The sequence below is a fragment of the Dipodomys ordii genome, unplaced genomic scaffold (genome assembly GCF_000151885.1).
Source record: "Dipodomys ordii isolate 6190 unplaced genomic scaffold, Dord_2.0 Scaffold10, whole genome shotgun sequence".
Taxonomy (NCBI): domain Eukaryota; kingdom Metazoa; phylum Chordata; class Mammalia; order Rodentia; family Heteromyidae; genus Dipodomys; species Dipodomys ordii.
In genome coordinates this window covers 9980753-9998861 of record NW_012267226.1, presented here as the reverse complement: position 1 = coordinate 9998861, position 18109 = coordinate 9980753, and the positions used below count along the sequence as shown (strand labels likewise).

Below are 18109 nucleotides of genomic sequence, written 5' to 3'. Positions count from 1 at the left end.
TAACCACTTGAGCCACAGCATCACTTCCAGTTCTCTGATGGTTTATTGCAGATAAGAGACTCATGGACTTCCCTGTCTGGGCTGGCTTTGAACCAAGATCCTCAGATCTCAGCCTCCTGAGTAGTTAGGAGTAAAGGCATGAGCCACTGATGACTCATTCAGTCTTTTGTTTGTTTTTAAGTCAACTGAAAGCAAGTGAAACTAGAGGGTTATAATGTAAGTGAGGAATAAACGATTTCATGAACTGCTGAGAAAAATCAAAAGATTTGGTATTGTGCAACAGGATTGTGGATCTGTGGCTATCTTGTCCAAGCTAGTACAAGCCAGTGCAAGCCAGGTGCTGGTGGTTCATGCTTGTAATCCTATCTACGCAGAAGGCTGGAAAAATGAAAATTGTAGTTGGAAGCCAGCTCAGGCAGGAAAGGTGAGACTCTTATCTCCAATTGGCTCAAAGTGGTAGAGCACTAGTGACAGCACCCAGGCCCTGAGTTCCAGCTCCACAACCAACCAAAAAGAAAAAAGAAAAAAAAAAAAAAGGCAGTCCAGTGGTTGTGACAGATCACATGACTTACAAAATCCAAACAATTTGCTTTACAGAGAATGTCTACTGACCCCTTCTTTGAGTAACTGTGGAGTAAGTACCTTGGAACACAGCTGCTCATCCACTTCTGAAACCAGCAGTGCTGGGTACCCAGAGCCTATCTTCTTCACTCTACCGCACTTGGTTCCAGTCTCACAGCAGCTGGGTCCCAGCTCTGTGGCCAGTGTCTAGGCCTGATGGCCTGGTATGATAAGCCACCCTATGCCTTGCCATCCCTGCCATCTGCAGCTTGGGGATCGAGTTTAATTCAGAGGCAGTTCACAAAATAGGACCAGTTTAACAATCTACTGTAATAAAATGCATGTGAATAGTCTGTTATTCTCACAAAAAGCTACCTGAACACAAGTACTGTGTTACTGAAACACAGTATCTGATCTGTTAATGGCTATTAACTGAGAAGCAGGACCATATTCTGCCTGGGGACACTGGGCAGGGGACACTTCAAATCTCTGGTGGCATGGAGCAGGACAGTGAAAGATTGTACCATACTACACAGAGTGGAGTATAACCGAAAACTTATGAATCATTTCTGGAATGTTTCATTTACTATTTTCAGATTGTGGTTGACCACAGGTAAGAGAAACCATGGAATGAGGAACAACAGATAAGGAAGGGAGTTTGGGGGTACAGAAGGGACATATAAAGGCTGTTTGCAGGCCTTTCCGACTATACAGTTACTCTAACTTTCAACCCAGTCCAAAGCACTGTGAGGTACCTTTGTGTGTAAGACTGATTGTCTGTGAAAAGCAAGATGGGAGCTGGACGGGCCAACCTTGCCCCTGGCCCCCATGTCTAGTATTACTGGTATTGAGCAGAGCCATCTAGGAAAATAACCCAAGAACTGGAGGCTGTTTCCAAAACAGACTTTCTTTTTAATGGCGGTGACTTTATAACCACTCCTGTGCATCGAGCAAAGTCATCCCATCATGTGGGAAGGATACAACACACAGCACAAATGCCAACCACTGACCCACAACTTTAAAGGTGATATCCTGCCCCAGACTTCCCTTTTATTCAACACACTGCAAATCAGAAACCTGAAACCTACTAGCCAAGGCCAACTTACAAATGTGTTTGGCTGTCTTAGGGTCTCTTCAAATTTTGATTTAATTGATAACAGGCTAGGAGATATTCCTGAGAGCTGGTTTTTTTTTTTTTTTGGTTGTTATTTTGAAAAATACAAACAGATTCTAATTCCTGAGTCTTGGAAAAAATAAAGTTAGAAAAGCTATTCCCCACATGGCAACCACCAGCTGGTACTAAAAATTGCTACAAAGTGTGTGTGTGCGTGTGTGTGTGTGTTCCTTGGTTTATTGTCCCCACCACGCCTTACACCCCACCAGCTTCACTCACTTCTGTTACCCAGCTGGTAGTTCCCTTCCTTATCAAATACCCCACCCTACACCCCCTTCTCAGGCTTCATCACCACTTGTGCAGTACAGCACCCACATTCTAGTTCCAATAGAACCCTCAGATTCCATGCGTTTAAGCATAACGAGTTCTTTCCAGCCACAGGAGTGTTTTCCGATCGCTCACAAGCTTTTCTGTTGGATGGAAACAGTTCTTGACTGGACTCTGTTCTTCAGTTCTCCCCAGTCTGCCTGGCCCTTGGCTCCTGGTAAAGACACTGGATGACAGGGAGACTTCCAGCAGGCCTTTCCATAGTGTGATCAAACTTTCAGCAAACAGACTTTATACTCCAATAAAAAGTCTGAAGCGGTGAAGATTCCTCAACTTATCCACATGGCTCCTCTGGAGTCTATTCAAGTGAGAAGCTAGTTCCATGAAACAAAGGAAAGAGTTCAGGGTCAAACAGCTCAACAGTCTTCACTGTGCTCCTGGTTGTCCAGCTTGGTTGTCTCCGCTTTGGTCCTGACTTGGCATCACCAAACCCAGACGGCGCACAGAATGTACAAAGAAGCGAGGAGGCTTGCAGACCAAGTTGAGTTCCTCCTTCCGGGACCCCAGGGCAGGCAGGACCAGCTGCCGGGCATGCAGGTGAAGGGGAATGTGGCGGGCCTTCGACTGCTGCAGCCCCAGCTTCTTCAGGGTGCCAACAGAAAGCTTCTACACAAAGCAAAGATGAATCCCTGAGAGCAAGGTCAATGGAGGCCACAACCGGCAGGTGAGGCCAGAGCACTTCCACTTATCAAGAACCAACACTAATGCCCTGAATGGAGAGCCTGCTTCAGGGAAGGCCTAGGAAGGCTTCAGAACCAGCTAAAGCAAGGAAAGAGAACCATACCAAAGAACCTCTTACTAGCCAATGTATAGCCTTTCAGGAGAATGAAGTACAGCTGTGAAAGTCGATAAAGATGGCTTCTGTTTCAGACAGACTGCTCTGCTTGCCCACACATCCCAACAAGAGCTAAGGCTAAAACAAATGAGGCAGTAAGGTTTTGCCGATGGATTCTGCAGTTTCATGAAGTCTCTAACTACTGTATAACTAGTATGGTTCTGTATTTGGAGAAGGTCATACCTCCTTGTGGTGACTCCTTTCAGGGCTTATTACTATTATTATTATTGTTGTATTATTATCAGTCCTGGGGATTGAACTCAGGGCCTGGGCACTATCCCTGAGCTTTTTTGCTCAAAGCTAGCACTCTACCACTTTGAGTCACAGCTCCACTTCAGTTTTTAGGTGATTAATTGGAGATAAGAGTCTCACAGACTCTCCTGCCTGGGCTGGCTTCAAATTGCAAATCCTCAGATCTCAGCCTCCTGAATAATTAGGATTATAGGCATGAACCACCGGTGCCCAGCCCTTTCAGGGTTTTAACAGAAAGAAAGCATAGCACAGTGAGCTAAATCATTTTACCTGAGGGGCCAACCTATTCCAGTCTGAGTACTTATGATCACCAAGGATTGGGCAATCTAGTCCAAATGACAGGTGAACTCGAAGTTGATGCTTTATTCCTTAAGAAAAAAAGAGAGAAAGAGCATTTAAAGAGCTACAGAAACAATGCCAGTGCTAGCATCTACTTCAAATGATGTACATCACAGCACAGTAGCAGGAAATGCCCCAAATTCAATAAGCAATAACGAAAAATATACCAGCTGGGTGCTGCTGGCTCACGCCTGTAATCTTAGCTACTCAGGAGGCTAAGATCTGAGGATCATGATTCAAAGCCAGCCCGGAAAGTCCGTGAAATTCTTATCTCCAATTAACCATCAGAAAACCAGAACTGGCACAGTGGCTCAAGTGATAGAGACCTACCCTTGAGGTGAAGAGATCAGGGACAGCACCTAGGCCCAGAGTTGGAGCCCCACAATGAAAAAAAGAAAGAAAGACAGACAGACAGAAAGAATGGTTGGAGATGCAGCTCAGTGGAAGAGTGCTTGTCCAGCATGAGCCAGGCCTTGGATTCTATCCCAATCCAGTAATAACAATACCAATACTAGTCATAGTAATATAAACTATAAGCTATATAGTAGCAGTCAGCTCATGATACTAATATCACAAATACTCTACATAACCATTATCATGAGTTTGATGGTTACCTTTTCCTTTTTGATAACTTTGATTTTTTTTTTAATAAGTCGTAGTATTTTGCACATTTTTTTTTTTTTTTGGCCTAGGCGCTGTCCCTCAGCTCTTCAGCTCAAGGCTAGCACTCTACCACTTGAGCCACAGCACTACTTCCAGGTTTTTCTGCTTATGTGGTGCTGAGGAATCGAACCCAGGGCCTCATGCATGGGAGGCAAGCACTCTACCACTGAGCCACCTTCTCAGCCCCATTTTGCACATTTTTTATTTATAGTAAAATATACATAAAATTACCCATTTTATCCTAAGCATCAGTGGCTCAAGTGTTTAATCCTAGCTACTCAGGAGGCTGAGATCTAGAGGATCATATATTTTAGCCAGAAATGTCCTTAAAACTCCATCTCCAAAATAATCAGCAAAAAGCACACCTGGAAGTGTGGCCCAGAGTGCCAGCCACACAACACCAGGAAAGCAAGCAAGTAAGCCATTCATTGATCATTGATATTTGGTTGTCTCCATCTTTTGCTTATTGTGCTAATTCTCCTATAACCAGAGTATATAGACAGTTGCTTTACATTCTTCTGGGAATATATACAGAACATATATACAAATAGAAATGCTAGATTATATGGGATTTTTTTTTCTTTTTCTTTTGGTGGTGGTATTCAACTCAGGTGCTCTACTATTTATGCCATGCCCCTAGCCCTTCTTGCCTTAGTTATTTTGATGACAAGATCTTATGTTTACACCCAAACCAGCCTGGCCCACAATCCTCCTATTTATGCTTCCTGCATGGCTGTACGTACACTATTACCAGATACTGGATTCTGCCAACTTTTTGCCCAGGCTGACCTCAAACTGCAATCCTCCTGATCTCCATCTTCCAAGTAGCTGGGATTATAGCCATGAACTACCATATCCAGCCTAATTTAAATTTTCTTTTTTTTTTTTTTGGGTCCGGTCATGGGCCTGAACTCTGGCCCTGGGCGCTGTCCCTCAGCTCTTCAGCTCAAGGCTAGCGCTCTACCACTTGAGCCACAGTGCCACTTCCGGTTTTTTTTTTCTACTTATGTGGTGCTGAGGAATCGAGCCCAGGGCCTCATGCATGCAAGGCAAGCGCTCTACCACTGAGCCACCTTCCCAGCCCCCTAATTTAAATTTTCAAGGACATGCTTTGTATATTTTTTATTTATTAACTCAGGGCATGGGCTTTGTCCCTGAGTCTCTTTTTGCTCAAGGCTGGCACTCTATCACTTGAGCCACAGTGCCCTTCTGGCTTTTTCTGAGTGGTTTACTGGAGATAAGAGTCCCATAGACTTTCTTACTTGGGCTAGCTTCAAACCACAAACCTCAGACAGATCTCAGCCTCTTGGGTAGCTAGGATTACAGGTGTGAGCCACCAGCGCCCAGCTTGTGTATTTTTTAAATAAACATATTCAAACTATATTTTTTGTGCTCCCCCCCCCCTCCCGAGCTCTCAGTCTCAGAGCAGCACCAAAAGCACAGGGTCAGCTTCCTTCACCCACCTACAGTATCAGTGGCTCAAAACAAGGGCAAAACTTAGCACAAGGCCCTGGGCCCTCTCACCAGTAATGGGCTGCAGTTCCAGGAGTGCCGAAGACAGAGTGCTGCTAAGGACCTGGTACTGTGTGACAGCGATGTGGGCATTCCGGCTGGCCCGCCCTTTCACCATTTTCCCATTGTCCATATGGTAGGTTGGAGCCAGAGTCATCTGAAGCCAAAGAAATCAAGACATAATTTCTAAAGCAGAGCAGAAACCCATGCCTCAGGGAGACAGCTCCCCTACCTTGTGGTGTTGCTGCTGCCCTTGAACCTCCTTCTCAATCATGGGGATATCCACCACTCCTGCAGATGGCATGGGGACTCGCACAGTGATGGCCCTGAGGGTGACACATAAACCAGTGCTTCACCATGGAAGCCAGGGAGGAGCTCCTGGGACTTGGCAGCTTACAGGACCTCACAGCAGACTTGGTACTAACCACGGGCATTCTTCATAGTTTCTTATGCTGTCTATGAGGTAAGAAGAAGACTACCCACAGAAGAGATTTGGAATGGGTTACAGAGTCGTGGCTGTGGCTCCTGACTTTTGGGGCACAGTTTCTTCCTGTTTATCTATGTGAAAAATATAATAGGTGGTCCTATGAGTTTTTTACTTGACTGGTTCATTCATTGTTCTGTTTGTCCATTTAGTATAGAATCAGAATCCACCACCTTTATTATTTTAAAAAGAAAAACGGGATACAAAAACCGTATTGTCCTAATTTTCTTTTAACTATATACAACCATTTATAAAGATTATTAAAGACTATGTTACTAACATGCTTTTCTTCTCTTTTCCCCCCAAATACTATATGATTGCTATTATAACTTTAGTAGTAAAAGATATAAGCTTATAAGAAGTATCAAGCTCTTAGGCTAGGCACTATACCAAGAGAATCATAATCTATTATAGTGGTTTTTACAATTTGATTGTATGCCCTAGGAATTTATGAAGGGTTTTTCCTTTGGTTTGGTTTTGTGGTATTTTTATTTATTAAATTTATTTATTTATTTATTTTTTGAGACAAGAGTCTCTATGTAATCTAAGGCAAGCCTCAAACTCTTGATCCTCTTGCTTCAGCTAACCAAGTGAAACATAAGATTTTTAAAGGGCTCTCCAATTACAATGTATCTATAAAATTAGGCTGAGATCTGAGCTTGCAGTTTGAAGCCAGTCCAGCCGGAAATGTCCCTGTGAGATGCTCATCTCCAGAAGAACTATTCAAAAAAGCTGGAGTGACTCAAGTGGTAGAGCGCTATCCTTGAGCACAAAGAGGCCTAGGGACAGCACCCAGGACCTGTATCTGTAAAATCTGTCAAACAAAAAGGACTATCATGTAAAGTAGAAAATAAATACCTGTAAGCAAAAGAGAAAAAGATAACTCAATAGAAAAATCAGCAAAGGAAAAATTAATAGTTTATTTCTAGAACAGAAAGTTTAAGTTTAATAAGTACAAAAAGACAGCTCATGTAACTAGTACACAGGGAAATAGAAAATAAAATCCTATTATTATTTCTTTTTACCCATCAGAGTAGTAAACTTTTTTAAAAGGTTTGTTCTTTAATGGGAGGTCAGTGCTCAGCCTTGTTGCTGTAGGGAGTACAAACTGAAAACTTTTGGAAAGCAGTTTGAGTACTAAAACTTTAAACAGGCATGGCCTTCAATCAAACAGTTTGAGGTCTAGGAATTTACTCTAAAAACATTGCTATGGTTTGGATGTGGTTTATTCCTGCCACATTGAAGTTGAATTGCCATTGTGGGTTATTGAGAAGTTCAGCTTCTAAAGGGAGATTAGGTTATTATTATTTTTTTGGGTCCGGTCGTGGGGCCTGAACTCTGGGCCTGGGTGCTGTCCCTCAGCTCTTCAGTTCAAGGCTAGCACTCTACCACTTGAGCCACAGCGCCACTTCTGGCTTTTTTTTCTTTTTGCTTATGTGGTGCTGGGGAAAACCCAGGGCCTCATGCATGCAAGGCAAGCACTCTACCACTGAGCCACCTTCCCAGCCCCAAGGTTATTAAGAATGAGAACTAAGCCAGGTGCTGGTAGTACATGTCTATAATCCTAGCTACTCAGGAGGCTGAGATCTGAGGATCCCAGTTTAAAACCAGCCTGGGCAGGAAAGTCTATGGGTCTCCAATAAACTACTCAGAAATCGCTGGGAGTGGTGCTGTGGCTCAAGTGGTAGAGTGCTAGCCTTGAACTTACAAAGAGGTTCAGGGATAGTGTACAGACCCTGAATTCAAGCCCCAGGACCAGCAAAAAAAAAAAGAATGAGAACTACTTGGAAACATGTTATTGTTATTGTTGGTGTTGTTTTTATTGTTGTCTTTTTAGTGGGGGCAACAGGGAAGAATAGGAATGAAGGGTAAACAAATGCAGTCATGATATCTAATATACACTATGTATATATTAGAACTATGTGAACTATGTGACCTGTGGACAGGGACAGGAGGGAGAAAATGGGGGAAAGTGAAAGAAGGGGTGACATTGTCCAAGAAGCATTGTATTCATCACCTGACTTATGGAATTGTAATCCCTTTGTACAACTCCTTCACAATATCAATAAAAGAGAGAATGAAAGAATGAACAAAAGAAAGAAAGAAAAAAGGAAAGGAAAGAAAGGACTATTACTCCAGTGGGACTGAGTTCCCTTCCAGCGAGGAGTTCCCACTGCAGAGACTGGAGTGTTAACCACACAAGCAGAAGGCAACCTTCTGGTTTTCCCTTTACTATACATGCCTACCTGCCCTTCTACTTTCTATCACAAGGTGAAGCAGCACAAAGCCCCCAACAGATCATACCTCCAGAACCCTATGTCAAAATAACCTCTTTCCTTTACAAATTACTTACACTCAGGTATTGTTATAGTAAGAGAAAATAGAGTAAGCTAAATACATTCACCCATAGCTGCAAAAGACTCTGAATAATATGAACCATTTATCTAAAACATCTATTCATTTGGCAGAATATCCTAGAGCCGTTACAATGGAGACAGGTCTAAATACACAACATGAAATGCTCTCCAAGGCACACAATCCAAGTGCAAACAGCAGGGTGCAAAGCAGAGTATAAAGTATGCTTACAAGCTGTGCACCAGTGGCTCAAGTGCTGAGAGAAAGCAAGCCAAGACAGTGCCAGTTTAAGCCACAGTGTACACACACATGCACCTACACACACACACAATGCTGCCATACAATACTGTGTTTATATATTCCCAGTATAACTTCGGAAGTTTATATAAGACACTGTTCTAGAGACTGCTTCTGGGAGAAAGAACTGCATAGATTCAGAACAGAAGGATTCTTTTTGGTTCATATATCTTTTTCTATGAAGAAAAACAACTGAAGTAGAACTATATGCACTAACATTCAAAGATCTCCAAGATAGTTCAGTGGCAGCAAAAAATAAGATGTAAATCGTATAATGTGATATACGCTCATGTATGTGTGTGTGTGTATACACGTGCAAGTGCTATATATATTAGACATAACGTAAATGGATTGAATAAGAAGTAGTGGTTGTTACCTGAAGGGAAGGATCTAGTAGAATGTGAGGGGAGGTAGATTCTCTAGAAGATTTTTGCTTTACCTTTGTTTGCTTATTTTAGCATAGGAGTAAAATCATATTATTTTATAATTATTTTTTTTTGGGGGGGTCCAATCGTGGGGCCTGAACTCTGTGCCTGGGCGCTGTCCCTCAGCTCTTCAGTTCAAGGCTAACGCTCTACCACTTGAGCCACAGCACCACTTCCGGCTTTTTTTTTCTTTTTGCTTATGTGGTGCTGAGGAATCAAACCCAGGGCCTCATGCATGCAAGGCAAGCGCTCTACCACTGAGCCACCTTCCCAGCTCTGTATAATTATTTTTGATAATTATGATGTACAGCTATAATTAAGAACCACTCTTAACCACTTAACACTTTTAACTACTCTTATCAGACTATTAACATACTAAGCATCAAATTTTTTAACCTCTCTTTGTATCTTAACTGGCCCTAGTACAGTGCCTTCTATCAACAGTTCCTGCTCTGTGATGGATAAACGTCTAGACACAAGAAATGCTAGCTGGGCACCGGTGGCTCTCGCCTGAATTCCTAAGCTACTCAGGAGGCTGAGATCTGAGGATCACGGTTCAAAGCCAGCCCATGGTAGGAACATCCGTGAGACTCTTATCTCCAATAAACCATTAGAAAACAGGAAGTGGTTCTGTGGCTCAAGTGGTACAGCACTCGCCTTGAGCTGAAGAGCTGAGGAATAGTGCCCAAGCCCAGAGTTCAAACTCCACAACCGACCAAAAAAAAAAAAAAAAAAGAAATGCTGCAATCATGTCTCATACCAGTACTTCTTCACCACCTGACGGGTTCTAAACAACTCCTGAACCTGATGTGCCACTTCCTTCTCCCAAGCCAAAACCATTACACCTGTGGTTTCTTTATCCAGCCGGTGGCATAGATGCAAAGGCTCTGCTTTGTGGCCATGAAGCATCTTTCCCATGATGGGCAGTACTTCATTGATGCAGAGCTGGACCCCAGGGCCACCTAAGAAGGGAAAAGTCAGAGGTTGGAGTGTTTTCATCAAAGAATCCTTCTTGGGGGAAAAGTTGTCACTACATTAACTATCAACATGTTCTGGAGTGTATTACTAAAGTACGGAAGATCTAGTGATACCAATACATAGGAGATCTCCCTTACTGAAAATGAAGCTCAGGGCCCCTAAACTAAGTTGGAATCTGCATTTTAACAAGCTGCTTAAATGGCTCCTAAGCAATTAAAATGTTAAGAAACAATGTCCTAAAGCCTAAGCTTTCCTCCTTTTCTTTCTCCATTTCTGTTTCCTCCTTCTGTTCCCTCTTTTTCCTCCTCCTTTTCTTCTTCCTTTTGTTTGTCATGGGGCTTGAACTCAAGGCCTGGGAGCTGTCCCTGAGCTTTTTCCCCCTCAAGGTTAACACTCTACCTCTTTGAGCTACAGCAATAGTTCTGGTTTTCTGGTGGTTAATTGGAGCTTAGTATCAAGGACTTTACTGCCCGGGGTTGGCTTTGAACTGACACATTCAGATCCCAACCTCCTGAGTATCTAGGATTACAGGTGTGAGCCACTGGAGCTCAGCTAAGCTTTCTTCTTGAATAAAGTTTGCAAAACTGCAAGCCTTCCTGAAGCCAGCTCTGTATTCTCCTAAGTAGCCTTCTAACCTTGGACAATCATCCCAACTTTGTGTTCTCATCTACAAACTGTAAATATCTAGCAAATAATCTCACTGGGAAATGCTGTAAGAATCAAGAGGAACAGAAAATCATGCAAAGCACTTAACAATGTCTGCTTTAATTCTCTGAACCACCATCTCTACACCTCCCCCAAAAGAGCAATTAAAATATTTATTCTAGATAAATTATGTCTTCTCCTACAAGTGTTTCATGAAGTATATCAGTTTTTTTCTAACTCACTTCAGCTGTCCCTTATTATTACATTCAATATTTATTCAGTGGCATGTGAATGTCCATTAAGTTCCACAGACTATAGGGTTTTATGTTAGATATACTACAACACACCACACATCTTTTTTTAAAATCTTGTATATGATTTCCTCTTTCCCAATTGTTGGGTTTTTTTGGTGTTTTTGTTAGGATGTTCTTCCTTTTTTGTTGTTGTTGTTGTTGGTCATGGGGTTTGAACTGTGGGTCTGGGCACTGTCCCTTAGCTCTTCAGCTCAAGGCAAGTGCTCTGCCACTTGAGCCACAGAGCCACTTCCAGTTTTTTGGTGGTTTATTGAAAATAAGAGCCTCACAGACTTTCCTGCCCAGGCTGGCTTTGAACAGGGATCCTCAGATCTCAGCCTCCTGAGTAGGTGGGATTACAGGCATGAGCCAGCCTCTTATTATTTTTATTTTTGCCAGTCTTGGGGATTGAACTCAGGGCCTGGGTGCTGTCCCTGAACTTCTTTTGCTCCAGGCTAGTATTCTACCACTTGAGCCACAGTACCACTTCTGGCCTTTTCCATTTATGAAGTACTGAGGAATTGACCAAGGGCTTCATGCACAGCAGGCAAGCACTCTACCACTAAGCCACATTCCTAGCCCGTGTTTTTCCTCTTTTTGAAATGGGGTTTCACTGTTGCCCAGACTACCCTGGAGCTCCTAATCCTCCTCAGCCTCAGCCTCTGGAGGCCCTGGAATTACAGGTGCAACTACAAGTGCAAGCAACTGGTACATCCACCAATACACTTGGCTCTCTTTCCCAGTTTTGGTGGAAAACAACCAGAAGACTAGCACCACACAGCTCTGGTATTCCTCTTCAGCAATCCCTGGGAGTGGGGAGGGGGGCGTGCACCCACACATTCTGCATATCCCTGCTGTGGGTAGTTTATAAGACACTGGATACTTAAGTCTGTATCCTCTACAGTTCCCTGACATAGAACAAAACTTGGCCAAGGTCTGATCTGAATGCAAGAGGGTTTCCCGTGTAATGTTTCACAGTGCTCCTGGCTGTAAGAGAAATCAGCAAGTCCCTCCTTTTCCCACATGCTCCATACCGTGAACAGGGAGACCATAAGGCTTATTGATGACCACGAGGTCCTTGTCTTGGTAGAGAATCCCGCGAGTCAGTGCCTTGGCAAGCACGTTGGGATGAACTCGCTGCAGCTGCTGCGTGAATCGCACCAGCTCTTGCACCCTCCGCTGAACAGGGTTTTTAGGTACCTAAAGAGAAGAGAAGGAACTGGGCATCAATGGCTCCCGCCTGCTATCCTAACTACTCAGGAGGCTGAGATGTGAGAATCGATTTCAAGCTAGTCTGGGCAGAAAAGTCCGTGAGACTTTTTATCTCGAATTAACCAGCAAAAAGCCAGACAGAGGTGTGGCTCAAGTGGTGCAGAGCGCCAGCCTCGAGTGGAAAAGTGGAGGGACAGAGCCCAGGCCCTGCGTTCAAGCCTCAGTACACAACCAACAAAGAGGGAGAGGAAAGAGCGTGAGCAATGCCTGGTGAGGACGTGTGGACCGAGGGCGAGCAGGGAAGAAGACCTTCAACAAGGCGCGGGCAGGAATGCATCTTTACCTTCCACCAAGGCGGCCGCTGTGTGTCTCAGCCCGAGAGAAGCAGACCCAGCCCAAAGGAACACAGCGTACCCCCACACTACCGCCACACCAGATACCCTCACACCCGACAGTGACTTGACTCGGGGTCAAGGGTCCTCCGCCGCACCCCCCTGGTCTGGAGAGCCGGTGCGCGCACTGCCTCCTGGGACTTGTAGTCCTTCCATGCTTACCGGCAGCTTTTGCTTCTTTTGCTCCTGTTTCTGGGCTCGAAGCTTCTCTGCTAACTTCTGAGCGCTCAGAGGCCTAGAGGCAGTAGCCGCGGAACAAAATGACTTAGAGATGAGCGTCAAGAGACCCCCTAAACGCTTATTCGTGCCCAGGACCCAGAAGGCAGGCACACTACAGCATGGAGCCGCCATCTTTCTAACAAGGCGGGGACCAGACCGGACCACGTGGAGAAGAGTGACGTGTGGGAGGAGCTAGCGGGCGGGCTGTGGCGGGTCACGTGGTGCGAGGAGGGCGGGGCCGTCGCGTCACGTGGGCGGTGCGCGCTCAGTGCGGCTGCGCCGGCCGGTAGCTGCAGCTGGAGCGGTGGCGTTTGGAAGAGACGCGGTGAGTGTGTGGGGAAGCCGGACCGGGGTTGGTAAATGCCGATTCCTCAGTGTTCTCCGCATCCTTAGGGTTTTCATTCGTGGAGAACACTATCCTGGGGAGCGATTCTCCCATTCTGGGGGTGCGTCCTCACTCAAAAACACCTCCCCGCCCCCGCGCCCTCCGTGAAGCGGAGCCCCGGGGACGCTCGCTCGCTCGCCCCGGAGCTTTCCTGCCCGGGAACCGACCTCGTCCCTCCTGGCAACCACGTCCGCCGCCGGTCCCCGAGGGGAGCGGCGAGTCCCCTCCGGAGATGCCCGGATCTCCAGCCTCCGTCCCTCACCTCCCGACCCCCGATCTCTTTGTTTCGCGTTGAAACCTGTCTCCCCCTCCCCTCCCTAGAATGGTCGTCGCTTTCTTGGTCCGGAGTCCCCAGCCCCTAATTCCCACGTAGAGAGAGCGAGCGAGCGAGAGAAACGGGAGACAGAGGCGCACGCACCGTGCATTGCTTCTGTCCTCCCTCAGGAATTCGTTTCCTGGAGTCTCCTCTCCCACGGCTTCTCCTCCCAAAGGACTTCCCTTTCCCTTTTGCTTCCTTTATTTTTCCCCCCGTCTGTAGTTTGCAGCTGTCCCAAACCCTGTGTCCCACCTCTTGCGAGAGGTGCTGGTGGGACTCCCACGCCTGAACTAAAGCGATCCCTCTGGTTTCTCCAGAGGTCGGTCAGGAATGCGAACATCTGTTTGGGTTGGTAATCGTTATAAGAATACCTTGGGATGAACGTGCCACTGGTGAAGAAAGCTAAGAGCTCGTCCTTTACGAGTGTCTGGAAAACTGATGGACCTGACATGTCCATGCCTGGGGCATGCGAGCAAGTAGTTGAATTACATTTGGGCCGACTCCTCCCAAAGAGAGGACAGCCACGAGGAGCATGAGACTGGTGGAGCTCGTCTGAATACGACTTCAGGTCCAAGAGTATGAGTTACATGTGATAGGTGGGTGGCTGGGAGTCTTTGAGGCTTCTTGGGAGATTCCTGGAAAGTGGAAATCTAAGAATGAGTTTTGGCAGTCCCAGGCAAGATGGATTAAAAAGGAAAGGGTTTGGAATCAGGAAAACCTGCTGGGATGCTGCCATCTTGGTGATCATTAATGAGGCCATGTCCATTCAGTAGTCGTTTTTTTTCTCCACCTTGCAAGGTACTATTCTTTGAATTTAAATTGAGTATAAATGTTGCTGGCCAGTTTGGAACATTGCTGCAGTCGATCTGTAAGTCCTTTGGACAATTTTTTTTTGGGGGGGAAGGGGGCTCCGGTCGTGGGGCCTGAACTCTGGGCCTGGGCGCTGTCCCTCAGCTCTTCAGCTCAAGGCTAGCGTTCTACCACTTGAGCCACAGCGCCACTTCCGGCTTTTTTCTTTGTGCTTATGTGGTGCTGAGGAATCAAACCCAGGGCCTCAGGCATGCAAGGCAAGCGCTCTATCACTGAGCCACCTTCCCAGCCCCGAGAAATTTTTTTTTTGTTAATCCTCTGACATAAGTAGTAAGCTCAGCAAATATTTGTTAGATTGCTACAGGGCCTCAGAGATGTGTGAGGTGTTTCTGCACTTTTTGAGTTATCATATTTCTGTCAGTTTTTCACCTGAAGAATAAAGTTAAGCAAAAATGAATGTGAAGAGTGAGAAGACTTGTGTATTTCTTTAATATGATAGGTGATTTGAATAGAAATGAAAATAATTCCAAGAGAATTTGGAAAACACCTGTGTTTCTTGTGTGCATGTGTATGTATGTGCACATATGTGTGCCTGCAGTGTGTGTGTGTGTGTATGTATGTGTGGTGGTGGTGGTGATTTGCCTCCCCTGCAGATAATAGGGCGTAGTGCTATTTCAGCATAAAATAATTATTACTTTCTGCTAATATGCTCCAGACCCAGGTTATAATTTCACTAAATTGTTAATCATCACTTGCTACCTAGTTAAATGAAGAATTCTGAAATCTAAGAATTCTGAAATTTGGACACTAGGATGTGAATTGATAGCATTTCATTAATTAAAACCATTTTGGGCTGGGTGCTCATGCCTGTAATCCCAGCTACTCTGGAGGCTGAGATTTCAAAGAAAGCCCAGGCAGGAAAGACTCTTCGCCAATAAACCACTCAGAAAGCCAGAAGTGGCGCTGTGGCTCAAGTAGTTGAGTGCCAGCCTTGAGCTGAAGAGCTGAAGGACAGCACCCAGGCCCAGAGTTCAGGCCCCATGACTGACCCAAAAAAAACCAAAAAAACAACTTTTGGGGCACAGGACTTTCATGGGAGAGGGGGGAATGCTGGGAGAACTAGTTTCATTTTTCTTCACATCATTCAAGAAACATTTTTTCTTACAGAACAGACCTTCTATAGCATGCAGAACGTCTCTGCTTGGGTTTCAGGTTAACTCAAGGTGCACATTATACTGCCTAAAAATAAAAACATAGGTTGCCTCCTTTTTTTCTTTTTTTTTTTTAAGGTTTTTCTTGTTAAAACTTGTAAAATGAATTTAAAGAATTCAAGTTTGTATTTGTTATCACTATATGGTGCTAGTTAATGTGGAAGTTGAAGCTACAACTTCCCTAAGTTTTGCCAATGAATATAGGCATTTCCTGGTTTGAAGTACAGCTGCTCTGAGTATAAGAATTTAGGCAAATATCCTGTATTTCCTTTTTTAATCTGTATATTGCTTCCTCCATCTCCTCATTCATTTGACGCTATTTTAGGCTTTCAGTTTTCTTACCAAACTCACATTGTCTTTCTGGGTGGTAACACCTCTTGTCTGAACCATTTTCTCATACAAGGAATGAAATTCTGTTAGTGATTCTTCATTGTGCGTTCAAATGTAGCTTATTTTTTGATGTGTCACAATATTTGTCCCCAAAATAACTATTTAATGAAAAATGTGATAGTTTGTTCTTAAGGGTATTTCCTACTCAGTGTCAGGACACAGAAAAAGTTGCCATATTATTTCACAAATGTAAACAAGGACTAGATAATAAAGGAACATGAATTTCACTATCATAAATTTGATGTTGATTAATCACATACAATTAAATTGTGGCTCCTCAAGAAATGATTTGCTAGTTTAAGATTAGCCAGAGATCCTGTTTCCCTGAAGAGCAGGAAGTACATTGTTTTATGGTTTTAGAGAGACTGAAAGGAGCAATTAGCAGACTCTGAAGGAGTCCTTGAGGAGCCAGGAAGGCTGGGGACTAGTCCCATTTCAGCTGCTACAAACTGGAACAGAACATTTGAGTTTCAGTGTTTTGGCCATTTAACAGCTGGTCTTTACGATTTTGGCTTTTGTTCTATGAAGATTTTTCATTGAACATTTATTCAGTACTTTGGTTTTGATTTTTAACAAGTGGAATTTGATACTTACCTTGCTGATTACTGGAGTTTGAACTCCCAGCTTTATGGTCTGACTTGGCTTTTTTGCTCAAGGCTGGTGGTCTACATTTGAACCATGCTTTTACTGCCATCATGTTGCTAATTAGCGGTAAGAATCTCATGGATTTTTTTTTCTCCTGCCTGGCTGGCTTTGAACCATGGTCCTCAGGTCTCAGCCTCTGAAATAGCTAAGATCATAGTAATGAGTCACTGGTGCACAGTTTGACATTTACCTTGAATGCATTTAGCTCTTGCACAGAGAATATGGATTCTTCTGCTGTCCCCAAACTTAACTTTATACCAAAGATAGTACTATGTTTAGAATTTGTTTTATTGTAAATATGCTGTACCACAGGGGTTATAGTTACATGAGTAAGGCAATGACTACATTTCTTGTCAAGCATTATTACCCCCTCTCTTGTTGTTCTCCCACAATAATTTACTAGGTTGAGTGGTATTGTTATTAGGCTTAAGATATCCTAAGAGAGGCATGGGAGGGATGCAAATAGATAAATAATATGTGGGAATTAAGGGTTCAGCTTGGAGGTGGGTTATATAGTTAGCACATATGAGATCTTGGTTTTAATCTCTGGGTGGGGTGGAGGAAGAGGGAGAAAAAATATCAGAAAACAGTAGAGTAGACCTATAGTAGTATAGACCTGTAACATGGATATTAGGTTTTATTTGGTAACAACATTTTTAAATGACTCCATTGTACTATTGCCTCTCATAATTTCACTCCGCTTTTGAGTAAAGACAATTGAAGACAATGTTTTCTAGACTTATTTCATGACACAAGTAGAGATAATTGCTATATTATTGAGAAAGCTGGAAATGGCCCACAGAGACCAGCTGACCCTACACAGTCCCCACCTGGCAGTATCAAAGGCTGAAGAGTTCCATCACTATATGAGACCTATGTTACCATCAGGAAGGTCACCTTTGCACATTCAAAGCATTGCCACACATTCATCTTAACTATAAAGAAAAATTGCACTGTTGGTTATTTTTGTAAATCAGTCTCTAATCTGTTTTGTGTTTATGCTAATTTATATTTAAAGATCATACTTGGTCTTACATAGTTGCCTTTCTAAAAGTATGTGAATAGCAGTTTTAAAAGATGGGAAACACTCTTCCCATGCTTGGGATTTTGTTATTGTTGTTTTGGGTTTTTTGTTCTGTGTGTGTGTGCGTGTGTGTGTGTGTGTGTGTGTGTGTGTGTGTGACTCTTGCCATGCTTGGGATTTTGTTATTGTTGTTTTGGGTTTTTTGTTCTGTGTGTGTGTGTGTGTGTGAGTGTGACTCTTGCCATGCTTGGGATTTTGTTATTGTTGTTTTGGGTTTTTTGTTCTGTGTGTGTGTGTGTGTGTGTGTGTGTGTGTGTGTGTGTGTGTGTGTGTGTGTGTGTGTGTGTTTTGGGGGGGGTCTGGTC

At 44.0% G+C, this 18109-nt stretch overlaps 2 protein-coding genes across 2 annotated transcripts in view; one reads left to right on the top strand and one right to left on the bottom strand.

Annotated features, from left to right (window-relative positions):
- Window positions 1-1877: 1877 nt before the first annotated feature.
- On the bottom strand, window positions 1878-13095 carry Rpusd4 (RNA pseudouridylate synthase domain containing 4). The gene is made up of 7 exons (XM_013009696.1): window positions 12907-13095; window positions 12175-12340; window positions 9985-10186; window positions 5896-5989; window positions 5676-5820; window positions 3420-3517; window positions 1878-2668 (listed from the first exon to the last, which is right to left on the bottom strand). Exons 1-7 carry the CDS (start codon window positions 13093-13095, stop codon window positions 2429-2431), a joined length of 1134 nt encoding a protein of 377 aa, XP_012865150.1. The 3' UTR covers window positions 1878-2428.
- Window positions 13096-13208: 113 nt separating this feature from the next.
- Fam118b (family with sequence similarity 118, member B) overlaps window positions 13209-18109 on the top strand; it is a 35629-nt gene continuing 30728 nt past the window's right edge. The window contains exon 1 of the mRNA XM_013009700.1: window positions 13209-13288. The gene's annotated coding sequence lies outside the window, so the exon portion shown is untranslated. The remainder of the gene's footprint in view (window positions 13289-18109) is intronic.